The sequence below is a fragment of the Equus caballus genome, chromosome 8, assembly GCF_041296265.1.
Source record: "Equus caballus isolate H_3958 breed thoroughbred chromosome 8, TB-T2T, whole genome shotgun sequence".
Classification (NCBI taxonomy): Eukaryota; Metazoa; Chordata; class Mammalia; order Perissodactyla; family Equidae; genus Equus; species Equus caballus.
The window spans coordinates 79,289,507-79,303,204 of record NC_091691.1 but is presented as its reverse complement, the minus strand read 5'-3'; the positions used below and the strand labels follow the sequence as shown (position 1 = coordinate 79,303,204).

The following is a 13,698-nucleotide window of genomic DNA, read 5'->3' as shown; positions in this document are numbered from 1 at the left end:
CTCATTCTTTCATTCTCTCACTCAATTTTGTACTTGTTGTGGACCTGTGTGTTTGACCTCTTAACCAACTTGCAAACTTGAACATGAATGAGACAAACATATGCTCATTCAGCAGGTCCTTTATGTGGTCAATGGCATACGAGACAAACCTCATCGAATATGACAAGATCATGTCTGTGTATGTGTGTTTATTACTACAGCTCATAATTCCTTTTTGAATTTTATGTTTCAATTCATAGAACTTGGAGAAAATTTTTCATTATATGTAATGATTTCAAAAAATTTCACTTTTTATTCAGGTAAGAAATACTCTCACATCTCCAAAGTACACCAAAATAGTCTTAATTTTAGCCAAATTAGCAATATGAAATTTGGCTTTAAATAAATCTCCATGGATTACAATGCAAATGTGTTTTACAAGGTGAACAAATAAACATAAAGGGTGATTTGATGATTATGTCTCTGTGTCTTTCAAAACTCTCCGTTTCAGTTTTAATATTTAATTAGTCCAACCTTATCCCTTAATGCCATTGGAAAACAGACTTTTCAGTCATATGAAGATAGTGAAACATATTCTTGTCAGTTTTCTCTGTGCCTTACCTAGGCTTCCCATCTGATTGACTTTGATGCATTATTAAGGATCTGTGAATATAAATATTTAAAATTTTCATGTATCTAATGGATGCCTAAAGAAATGAATGTATGTGTTGGGAATAAATGCTATATTTGCATCCTTCATTGCCTAGTGGATGGAAAGCAACAGTGTTGCTGATGGTTATTGACACATTTTAGTCAGTGTCCTTGTGACTTATGGAAGAGGGAATACATAAAAGAGTTAGAAGTGGTTTTAGAGATGTCCTCTCAAAGTATCTGGAAACGTTCAATAAAATTGCCAGTTTGCTTTTGAAATAGCTTAGGAATGTTACCCTCTGTCTTGCTGAAGGACTTGTGATAACTGCTCACAGAATGAGAGACAAGACACAACAGCAATGCTTTGATAGGGAGTCCTTCACAATTACTCAAGAGTGTGCCTTCTTTGTGATTCTCACAAGTGAGTCCAAGTAAACCCGATGAGTGAGACTAAATGAGAAAGTAGATATTACATAGATACAAGATAGTAGAGAAGAGATCTAGAGAATATCCAAGACAACTTCCAATGATTTAGGAGAGGAAAATGAGCCCGGTCTTAAAGATTTGCCAGGGAAGAGGAATGGAGATAAGAGATGGAGAGAAACAACTATCCTTATCGTAATATCAATCCCACTTTATGGTAATGACTTTATGTCCACGTTCACCCAGAACTCTAAAAGGCCAGGCTCTGTGTCAGTCTTAATCACTGCTATATACCTAATATTAGCACAATGCTTGTCAGAAATGAGTATGTGAATGGATGAGTAAATGAATGATCAGTATTAACTTGGGGAAGGTTCTTAACCTCGCTAAGCCTCACCTTCATACTTTGAAAATGAGAATAATAATAACTACCTCTTAGAGTGTCATCAGAGGAAAATGAAATAATAATAAAAAATGCTTAACAATGGTCTTTGCAAAACAAGCACTCTTATATATTAATGAATGAATGAATGAATGAATGAAGCCAAATTTAAGAAAAATATCTGTTTCTCCAGAAACTTCAACTACAAGACATGGAAAAATAAAAACAGCTTTGGCATACTCTCATTGAAGTTAGAGAGGGAGAAAAAATAAATAAAACAAAACCCAGTAAACAATACAGAACTTTAAAACAATCACAAAATATTGATAAAGGAAAAATTGTTGTTCAAACTACTCCAGAGAGTAATTCTGAAGAGAATAAAGAGGACTGCAATACCTGATAAAATTCTGACTTCTGCTTCATTTCCTGTTCTTGAGCTGGCTGGATTCCGGGCTAAGCATCGATAGATTCCAATGTCCCCTGGCTGAAGTCTGCTGATCTGCAAGGCTCCAGAGGGCAAGACCACCACTCGGGAGTCACCCGGGTTTGGAGTCAGGTCTTGTTGGTTTTTCTGCCAATGTATTGTCGGCATAGGCTCCCCAAAGACTTCACACTTGAGTAGCACAGTGTCTCCCATGAAGGCAGTGACAGATTCTGTCTGGGAAAGGAATCTCAGTGGCCCTGCAGAAAAAACAAAGAAGGAGGGGTAAATCTTTCTGATAAGGCACGATAATTACAAATAAAAAGAATCACACCCATGGGGCCTGTCTGATGGCATAGTGGTTAAGTTCCTGTGCTCCACTTCAGCAGCCTGGGGTTCACCGGTTCAGATCCAGGCATGCACCTATACACCGCTTATCGACCCATGCTGAGGCAGCGTCCCACATACAAAATACAGGAAGATTGGCACAGATGTTAGTTCAGGGCCAATCTTCCTCACCAAAACAAAACAAAAAAATCACACCTGTACTCTTTATAGAAAATTGTATTTTCAACATATTTTCTCAAATTTCATCTGATTTGCTCTTTACGTATCTGGCAGTACAGCAGTTTCTGTGGCTAGAAAATGATAAAGATGTTGCCATTAATCTCTAAAAGCTGGCTGTTTCATTATTATTGGTTAATAAAACAGCCTTGCAAAATAAACAGAGCAGACAAGATCATCCTAAGCTTCCATAAGTAAATCGAGGCTCAGAGAAATGACATTCCATGAGCAAGTTCACACTGTTATGCGGCACTCTTGCAGAAGAGACCTGGTTATTCTGAATGCTGGTCCAGTGCTCTTTGGTCCACTACTCAACTTTGGACAAAGGACTGTGAAGTGATGGAGATTCAAGGAGGACTGGCCATATGACATAACCTAGGGCAGTTTCAAGACAGACAGGTGACATTAACCACCAATTGTAGTAACAGAGAACAACATATTATGGGTTGACTACTTCAGGTAAATGTTCATCAATATTTGCCAGTTGTGGTTGTGGTGTAGGGAAGAAATGCTAAAGTTGGAATTAGACTAGCTTACATTTCTAGCCTGGCTGGCCACCTAGCTGTCTGAGTTCTTTGGTAACTTGTTTCATTTCTATGGGCTATTGTTGTGCAAACTTTGAGTTGGTTTTGCTTTTTGTGTAATGCAAGTGCCTAACTTCAGCTTTGATTTCTGAGGCATCTTCTTCAAAGAAGCATCTTCTTCAAAGATGGCTATCTCAAATAAACACATCGCCAGCCACAGGCTAGATAAAGAGCCAGCCCTCCTCCCCCCAGGCTCCCTTGTTTATATTAGAGAGCTCCTTTGGATTAGAGATCCTTTGACGAGTTGGGCCCCTTGTTTTTTCTCTTCTCATGCCTTAAATTCCTGCTCTTATGTTTTAAATTCACCAATAAAGAATGAGCCCTGGAAACCTTAGGCCCCTACCCTCGACCCCAATCAAAGCAGAACCCCAAGCCCACAGCTTCTCTCTCTCTCTCTCTCTCTACCTGTAACCTCACTGTGTGGGCCTAGGTGGGCCATGTAATTTCCAGGACCTATAAGTAGTAAACCTTTTTTCATTTTACTTTTTTCAAAATTTCCTGATGGTTATTGCTAAGAATGTCTTACAATCATAATAAGAACCACAAAGGCTGCTCCAGCTTCAAAATTGTTTATCAATATGCTGAGGCTGGCACAAAATAGCTATAAAATGGGATAAGAGCTAACTCAACATACATGATCACTATGATGTTCATATGTAATAACATGTGAAAATGATGCATTCATATAGATGATCAAGTGCATGCAGGGAAAAAAGAAAGGATAAAAATAAATACGTAAACTGGCCATCACTAAGCACAAACATGGTGAGAGAGAAGCTTCCTCCATTTTCATCATGATTTTGGACATGAGAAAGGGAGAAGATATTTTAACCCTCCCCTCTTGAATCCCTTTTTATGAACAGATGCATATTTATGACCATAATGTTTTGACCATGAAAACCTTTTTCTTATGACTATAAACCTATTTGTATGAATTACGCCTTAACTGAGAGATCAATTTTATTTTCTAGAGTTAATTCAGTTAAATAATTTTAATTCCTTGATTCATGTTCTATTCATCCTAGTTATATTCCAGTATTTCTATTTTCTTTTTAATCATATGGGAATTGGTTTCACTGTATGTGTATTTCACCATGAAATTTGACTTATTCATCAGTTTGGGGTTTCCACCAAGTTGTTCTGATCATATTTTATGATACTATGATTTTTATTTGATAGATATATTTTAACTAACTCAAAATTTCCTAGGTCTGTATTTAAATTTTATCAATAAATTTTCTGTCAATATTTAGGCAATAATAAATTCTATTGTGTTCAGTTTTAACTACTGTTAGTTTTATTTTGGGTCTATTAATTCTCACAAAACTGACTTTCCCTACAATCTGATAAAAATTTCGCTGGGGTCAAAAGGGAAAATGCAAAATGGCCTAGGTTAAAACATCATAATTTAATATGGGAGACTATCAGAAATGCTGTAGAGAAGTCTCCTTCCCTGGGTAAAGGTGGCATTTCATGTCTCTTTCAGGGATTAGAGTCTTTGAACCACAAGATAACTGAACCTATGAAATAGAAGATTACATCAACATCACATATAGAATGGGTACAATCTGCCAAAGATGATACAACACTCATTATAGCTACACTCACACAAATAGACCTGCAGACCTGGAGATGCAATATTAAGGTTGATTTTTAGTATGGATAATGAATTCCAGACCATGCAGAAACATTAACATTGATGCAAATATTAACGTATCAATTGACATTTATCCTACACATAGGTACTAATATTACTCATCTGATTCCCAAGTTAAGGTTCTAGAATCTGGATCCTTGGAGCTATCCGTTTGTCTCAACACTACAGATGTATCTGCAGAGGGCACCAGCCACATGCCTGATTCTATTCGTCTCATTTAGTTACCAGAACTAATCTATAACTGTATTGAATCTACCACTTTCACAAAGACCCAAAGGAATCAGTTAACTTATGCCCTCACTCATTGTTCAAAGTCCGCTTTCTAGGCTGTTTGTAGTGTATAGTCTTGAGTCTATTCAAAAGAAGGTACATTAACCTACTACTGATTGGCTTTGGTGTGGATTTAAGGCATCTACTTAAACAGAGAATAGTTTGTACATACTACACAAGGCAAACTACAATGAGTAGTGGCCAGATGTTGTGAAGGTTATGTAGGTCAACAGATTTTCAGAGAAATTTCGGCTTTTTTTATTTAACACTTTTCTTCTTGGTCTTTTTTCCTTATATTTTGTTTTGTTGTTAAGGAAATATAGTTGGTAATAATTTACTAACACATACAAGTTATATATTTTATGTAACATAGGCAAGAATAAAATATTTTTGATAAGTTGATAAAATATTTGGATACTTTTATATATTCTGATATATAGTCCTATTGGATAAAATTCTAAATATCTATTTTACATCTGAACGTTTGTGGTTCAAAGAATTCACTTGAAAAGTTCCATAGCATAGACTAAAATCTAAAATGAAAGAGTAAATCACATTCATACTCAACAATTTGTTTCTTCAGGTAAACTTCATCTAGCTCCAAGAACCATGCATGAGGCATGAGATTCTATATTAGTATAATTAGACTTCATGGAATTGGCTACTATTCTATATGCTTATTCAGTATGCACTCTATGTTGATTTCGGATCTTAATAAACAGGAGTTAAAACTGCCTCCTATTTAAAATTTAACAATGTAATGTTCGACAACTTCAAATAGTTGATTATTTGACATGGTGAGAAATTATAAACATGACTTGTAGCTTTTTCTTTTTGTCTCTACAAAGGAAACCATACACATCAAAAAGCAATTATAAGTTTACAAAGCTCTATATGGCTTGAATTAATGCTCCCCTTGTGCTGAATTTTAGCGCTCACATCTTTGTAACAAACTAGCAAAAATATTAAAAGAAGAAGTTATAGGCTATCACATTAGTATTATATTTTCAAGGCATGAGTATGAGCATCTAGTAATGAACATTAAACTCACTGTAACTCATACAAACGAAATACAGTATTTTCAGAAGAGTCATTTAATGCTCTAACGAGGTACAAATGATTCCTATGCTTCATTCATAGAGAGATACAGGTGTAATTTTAACTAGCTTCTCATGAAAAGTAGTCACTTGCTCAACAAGAGCCTGTTCATGGAAAAAGCCTGGTTCTGACTCATTAGATCACATCTAATTCTTCTTAATCATAGCACGAAAGGTTTTCCTATCTCTACTCTTTTCTCACCCAAATCCATTCCAAACACAGTCAAAAGATCAGTGTTCCTAAATCATCAGTATCTATTTCACTCAGGAAACTCTGAAGTTTGAAAAAATTTCTATTACTGTCTTATGCCCCAAATGCTGGTACCCAAGAATCTATCACAATGCACTTTTCAGGCTCATCTCCCATCACTCCTGTCAAAGAATTCTCGGATCTATTGAACTGGTCTATGCCCTAAACATGTTTTCTTCTTGCCTGTATTTCTCATGATACTTTCTCTAAAGAGGAATATCTTCTCCCCTAACATTTACCTATCAAAACTATAGTCATTCTTAAGGGACTGTGTCAAAAAAATCCCCTTTTCCCTAGTCTTGCTTATTGGAAATCATCTCTCAACCTTTTGAATTTTTACAACTCTCGTAACTTATAGGACATGGTTGATTGTATAAATAAAATAAATAAAAATAAATAAAATAAAATAATAAATAAAAATGTTTATGTGTTTACATACGTGTTTTTTCGGTATTTTATGTGCACACAATTTATCAAATATCTGCTGAAAGAAAACAATACATAAATACTTTCTAAGGTTCTATGTGACTCTAAATGTTTAAATAGAGCATTGCAAAGATCTAAATTTTGATAACTGCATTTGAGTGTTGGCTCTATCACTTTCTAACATGTTTTGTGGCAGTTTGGAATGGTGAATAACACCACAGCCGGGTACGAGATTACCTGGGGTCACTTCTCAGCTTCACCTTTTGACTAGCTGGATGACTTTGATCAAGATCTCAGTTTTATCATTTGCACTATTCTAAGCTCCTTTATACATGAACACATTTAATCCTCACAATAGCTCCTTAAGTAAATATTATTGCCTCCGCTTTACAGATGGAACTGGAGTGGAAGCAAAACTCATTCAAATGTTTACATCATATATGATTGTTTAAAAAAATTAGTACTGAATTATTACACTACTTAAGACACTTTATTTCCCCAATCTAAGTGAAAATGTCTCAAGAGGAGTTTCCTTTATAGATCAGTGCCTCCCCACTCCTCAGTCCCTAGGTATCAGCACAGAACTGAGTACACTCTGTTGTTTAGTAAGCACACTCTGTCCTAGTTTGAATTTGTACAGACAAACTTCAGCCTAAAGTACCGTATTATTAAAAATAGAACACAAACTTATTTTTGGTGCTTTCATGGGATCCTTTTGTCAGCTTTGGCGAAAGGCTGTTTCCAAGGATGATGTGTAGTCAAGGTTCCCACGTTCACACCTAGCCTGGCCCAGGATGCTGTGACAGTTTTAAATCTAGAAACACCTGGACTTGTCCCATCCTAGCTAACTTACGTGTTTACACCTTATCTGCACCTCCGTGCCTGAACAGAGACCAGCACCTGTTAGCGAGGAATCAGTTCAGGAACCATAAAAAGGAAAGAATATGTTGTTTAACATATGGAAAAGTCAGGCACATGTGGGAGCTCCATTTTATCCCCTGTCCTAGAAATGATAAACACAGACAGTTTTAATTCAATTTTATAAGTAACTAATACTCAGTAAAAGTGCCTGGGCTTCAGCATGGGAAATTCTATTGACGTCAACTATCGTAATTACAGTTGTATAGTAAGCATTTAGCACTGTTAGTAAGAGATATACAGCCATTATGAGAGAACCGGGGAGAAATGGGTCTCACCCTGTTTATTCTGATTTCTGTAAAGGATCCTTCGGTTATTCTCTAATACTCATTTTAACACTAAAAGGATTCATTAAGCGTCTATTTATATATGTTACTTTGTTAAACGTTGCTCAAGGCCTGTTAAACAGCCATAACCACAATTCTTTTCCAGAACATTTACTAGCTATCCATGCAAGGAGGAGTTTTACTCTTTCCAGCTCTTCAGTGACACAGCACTTGAATACCTGGGATTTCATTGTGCCCACACAGTATCAGAATTCTCACTTCCTCGGAGAGGCCACCTCCAAGCCTAGATAGAACCAATGGCCCCTAGATGTCTCCTTCACAGCAGTTACTTCAATTGTAATTAATTAACTGTGGAATTAATAGCCATCTTCCCGGCTAATCTGTAAATTCCACAAGAGCAGGGCTGGGTCATTTTATTCTGTATTCTGAGCACTTAGCACAGTGCACGGCATATAATTGTCCATCAAATATTTGTTGAGTGAAAAAGTGTGTATTATTCGGAAGATAATTAGTTTAGGCAAATAGCCCAGGCCCTAAACGTTGGGGAATGTAAGAAGGCATAAAAAAAAAAAAAAAGAGAGAGAGAGAGGGAGAAAGCAGGGATTTTTTTCAGGGAACGTGAAAAAGAACTGAGGCTAATAAACATACATGAAGTCAACCCACGAAGACTTTCATTTGAAAAGAGATCCTGTAGGGAGAAAGAGGCTATGTGTAGTGCACCCATGAAAGTTTTATCTAAGCCCCGTAAATTTAAATGGTGGCCCAGTGATATACATTTTAAATGAGATTCCCCCATCCTCCCTTCAAATCACTGTCCCCAGGAACAAAGTGATGAGCAGTCTTAGGGCCAGGCCCCACCCAGCTGAGTGAGACAGGCTGGGCAATGGCTGCAGCAGACCATCAGGTTCCGGCCAGTACATATTTCCTCAGAAGCTAGTAGGTACAACCAAATTTTTGGCTGTCACCAGGGCAGTAGATGTGTTAATAGCAAAAGCCACAAACATTTTTCATTTGGGCTTTCCTTTGTGATGTTAAAAAAAATGAGGTACAAAATCACCATGGCAATGAATGAAAGCTGCTAAATCTGCAGGGACATCAAAAGCGTTAGGCTCTAAAAATTAAAATAATGGGAACAATAGTCTCTCCATACCCTTCCAGCCATGCCTACACATATTGCACAGACGAGGAGAAATCTTTCCATCTGATCTGGAAAGTCTGAATATCTTAGACATGGCCTCTCATTCATTTAATTTTAAACTACTTTGGTTTTTAAGCACAAGTGGAAATAGAGCATTTCACAGTGCAGGTTTATGGCCAGACTCTCCACCTCCAGGGAGGCCTCTCCTCCACCCACACACCCTCCAAATGGGCCTAGTCCTTCTTTTAAATTCTAATCTGAAAATGGCACATTCTTCTGATTTACCCTCTAGCCTCTTTGGCCGAGAATCAAGATCCCCATCTCCTCTCATGGAAGGTCTAATTATTAAGTAATTAAAGTTCATTTAATAAAAAGAGACTTCTCAACTGGGGGACAGACCTAGGGCTTGGAATCATGCTTTGTTTTTAAATATTCGGCAATGTGGTAATATTCTACAACTGCCAGCGGAGGGCTGCTGTAAGATCTTGGTTTGCTCCAAATTAAAGCTTCAAGGAAAACTCTCTTCAAAGCCAGACCTCCTTTGTCCATTTTTAATTCTCAGATTAACCAAGGACAAGAGAATAGAGGTCATCCAAAAAGAAGTTCTCCAGCTTTGGTCCTTTGCAGCAGCCAGAAGACCAATAAAGAATTTTTGGAATTTGTTATAAGATATTTCTGTCTGTGTCTCTCTCTGTGCATTATCATTTCCCTTCTTTATTTTCTTTCTAGATTTTTTTTTTTTTTTTGCTTCTTTATTTTCATTGGCAGAATTACACGCTTCTAGGTGGTTGGCTAAAGAGCAGTCACTCAAACGTGGCATTGCAAAACAAGTCTATTAAGTGTGTTTGGTAGGTGCCAACCACACTTACCCAGTCTGTAATCTTATTAAAAAAATCCACGTGGCCAATTAGTTGAACCTCAGAAGGATGTAAGACAAAAAGTGTGAAAGGGAAAGGAAAACTGTGCAGGTGAATTACAGAGTCAGTTTGTCCAGCTCTGCAAATTCAGCAACATACAATGAACTCATCCCCTAGGTGAAAAATAATCAAGCAGAAATGTCATCAAATAAGTGTTTCTCAGAATCACCTTTGGAGTTTGTCCAATATAAATGCTCTGAAGGGCTGAGACTCTCCCAGATCCTTGAAGACTGATTATACATAAGATGTGGAACAAGGTGGTCATTTTGGGACTCCTGTAATCTGTGGGTGATCAAGAGTCAGTTTGAATATGAGTCTATGGTAATCTCACTCAATAGGGTTGCTAGATTCTTGGCTTTCAAATCCATGTACTAATTCAGGTTTCTCCAAATCATGCTTCTTAAAAACATCCTTAGGGCCTCTGGTAGCCTACATGGTGCCTTTATAAGAATTGGGGAAGGGCATCATCTTTGAAGGGTTGAAGTTTGAAGAGGTACTTCACAGGATCAGCCAGCAGAACCAAAGTTGGATTTCAGACCCTGCCTAACGTTCCCCTGGAGGCAGTTCTCAGATATGAACTACCACAAACTAACACCCTTGCTTGTCTTGATTTCATTATCAGCAATCAGATAAGCATGATTCAGCTTGACCTATCCATGTCTTTTGTCATCTTCAGGGTCAAAAGAGGCAAACTTTGGAATCACTTTTCTAGGTAGCATTTTAATAGCCTTCTTTTTCATCCATCGGTGCTAGTATATAATATCTATTTCCCAGCACAAGATTCAATAATGAAGAGAGTTTTACTATCTCTTCTTCAAACTCACACGGTATTGTCTTCCTAGATATAGATCCTTCATAAAATCTAATCAAATTCTACTGAACATCAATGTTATTATCCTACATGAAAGTTGGAATAGAACCCTTCTTACTGAAGGAGCTAGATAGAGCCCCTGTGGAGCACAGCTACCTTTCCTCTTGGCTTTTCTGTCATATCTGACGATAGAAACTGGTCTTTATCGGTGTAGATGTATTAAGCCAAATGGAAATTCATTTATTATGCAGATCAATTAGGACTTGTTTGTTTGCTTGTTTTACTTTACCAAAAGATTTTCTGTGAGAATTCTTTAAAGGACAAACATTAATGCAGAAAAATGCCCGTTAGTAATCAAAAACTGAAAATATAAACAAAATGATGTGTCACTCCAGCCTATTCATGTTGCAAAGATTTTAAAATAATAATTAACAATGATTCTGAAAGTATGAATTGATATGCTATCTTTGAAAAGTGATTTGGCGATGTGATCATAACAATTTAACCCGATAACTCCACTTCTAGAAATCTACCCATAAATATATGAAGAAAAAAGTGAAATATATAAAATTATTCAATACAGCACTATTTAAAACAGTGAAAAATAGAAAACAGGCTAATTGTACAGTTGGTGATTGCATAAGCAAATTATGGCATATCCACTATATTTAACATTATACAATCATATAAAATTACATTAATAAACAGTTTTAAAAGTGAGGGAAAATGATTTTTCTCATTTTTTGCTAAAACAGGCATATCTTAAATACACAAACTGAAACTTTGCTGATGATTATAACACTCTACTCAGTGTATTCTACTCAGTCCAAATTGCAAACAACTACTCATGAGCATACTGATTTCACGTAGAGAGGTTTACCTCCACAGGCTTTGACAATGACTTTGTTTTCATTCTCTACTCTGCAGATAAAATTCTAATTACAAAACCTGAGATTGGCTTATAATCAATAGTAATAAATAATTTTACAGAAGTTAGGCTCAGGCTTTCCATCAAGCTTACATCTCCTTATGCACGGCTAATGAATGGTCCTGACTTTCATGAAAATTGATTACAAATTGGGTTGATATTTGTTGGGCCTACTTGTAAATTGTTATTAATTCAAGGCAGGCAAATCATCCAAATAAGTAAAAAGTAAGCTCTTCAAGTTGTGTGATATTTTGTTTTGCATTGTATCATTGTTACCACCTCTTCCTTACTTTATCTAAATTTTCCTAATAACCCTGCCATGAACTCCTACCATCATTGATCACATCAACACATGGGAACTTCCAAATTCTCTATTCGTTAATTGTTTAGTCAGTCAGTCAGTGTGATGGTTAATTTTTGTGTGACCACAGGGTACCTAGATATTTGGCTAAATGTTATTCTGGGTGTATCTATGAGGGTGTTTCTGGATGAGATTAATATCTGAATTGGTAGACTGAGTAAAGCAGATTACCCTCCCCAGTGGAGTAGGCCTTATCCAATCCATTGAAGGAGTGAATAGAACAGAAAGGCGAGTGAGAGAGGATTCACCCTCTCTGGCAGATTGTCTTCAACATGGGACACCAGTGTTCTCACGCCTTCGGACTGAGACTTGGACTAGAATCCATACCATCTGCTCTCTCAGTTCTCAGACTTTCAGACTCAGACTAGAACCATACTATCTGCTCTCCTGGGTCCCCATTTGGCTGACTGAAGGTCAGCCTCCACAATCAGGTGAACCAATTCCTTACAATAAATATCTTTATATATATATATTTTACATATTCTATATATTTTAGATATATTATATTCTATATATTTTATATATATTATATTATATATTATTATTATATCTTATATATATATTATTGGTTCTATTTCTCTGGAGAACTCAGACTAATACAGTCAGTCAACGTTTACTGGGCACTAATATGTGGCAGGCACCATCCTAATTGCCTGAGGAATATCATGATGAACAACACTAGTTTCTTTCCTCAAAGAGCTCACAGTCCAGTAGAAAAAGCAAATATATAAGACAATGCTGTGTGGTAAGCACATTATACTGGAGGAGCAGAGATGGAATAATCTTTAGTGATGCCTATTGGGAAGGGAATAATCAGGAAAGAGCTCCAAAAATGGTGGCTTACAAGCTGGGTCTTGAATAACAAATAGGATTTCATCAGGGGCCCAAGATCCAGAAGGACATTCTGAACAGGTGAACAATGTGTGCAAAGACAGTGACTATAAGGCCACAACATTTTTTGAGATGATAAATAATTTAGTAAATGATAGGGAAGCACTAAAGGATCTCTACAACTGCTTTTCTCTACCACATAAGAGAGCCTAGTAGTGTTCTTTACTTTTATCATAGGTCATGTGTATTTTGGCTACAGAAGTATTATAAGCTCCATGAGGGCAGAATCGGTGACTCCTATGTCTCAGTATTACTCCCCAGGTACACAGTAGCACTCAATAAATATTAACTAATCTCCGCATTGATGAACAAACAACTAGTAACATATATTTGTATTATATTATGTAATGTTAATATGTTAGGTTGTGTTATATAACAAGTTATACTATTTTATATTTATGTTAACATACAGTGAAAATTCGGGAAATGATTTACTCTTCTGGACATTGGAAGCCCATGGGAGGAGTGTGAGATTCACGTCCAACATATTTCCTGAGTAAAACTTGTCAAAGCCTCAATAATAGGGAAGACTATAAGCACAGAAACTTATTAAGAGATTATCCTATTAGTTTCAAAGGTAATTGAAACAAGAATCAATTGGCTTATGATTGTTTCAAACTTCTAATTAAGCATATTATCCAAAGGATTAAATTATCTTCTACCTGTCAATCTATTAACCCAAGCGTTTATTGTCATTATTCCCAGTGACACTGATTGAGTACATACACGGCACTATATAAGGT

At 36.5% G+C, this 13,698-nt stretch overlaps 1 protein-coding gene across 1 annotated transcript in view; it reads right to left on the bottom strand.

Annotated features, from left to right (window-relative positions):
• DCC (DCC netrin 1 receptor) overlaps positions 1 to 13,698 on the bottom strand; it is a 1,092,740-nt gene that overhangs the window by 598,834 nt on the left and 480,208 nt on the right. Inside the window, exon 3 of the mRNA XM_023647823.2 lies at positions 1,832 to 2,116. Coding sequence (XP_023503591.1) covers positions 1,832 to 2,116 — 285 coding nt within the window. The remainder of the gene's footprint in view (positions 1 to 1,831; positions 2,117 to 13,698) is intronic.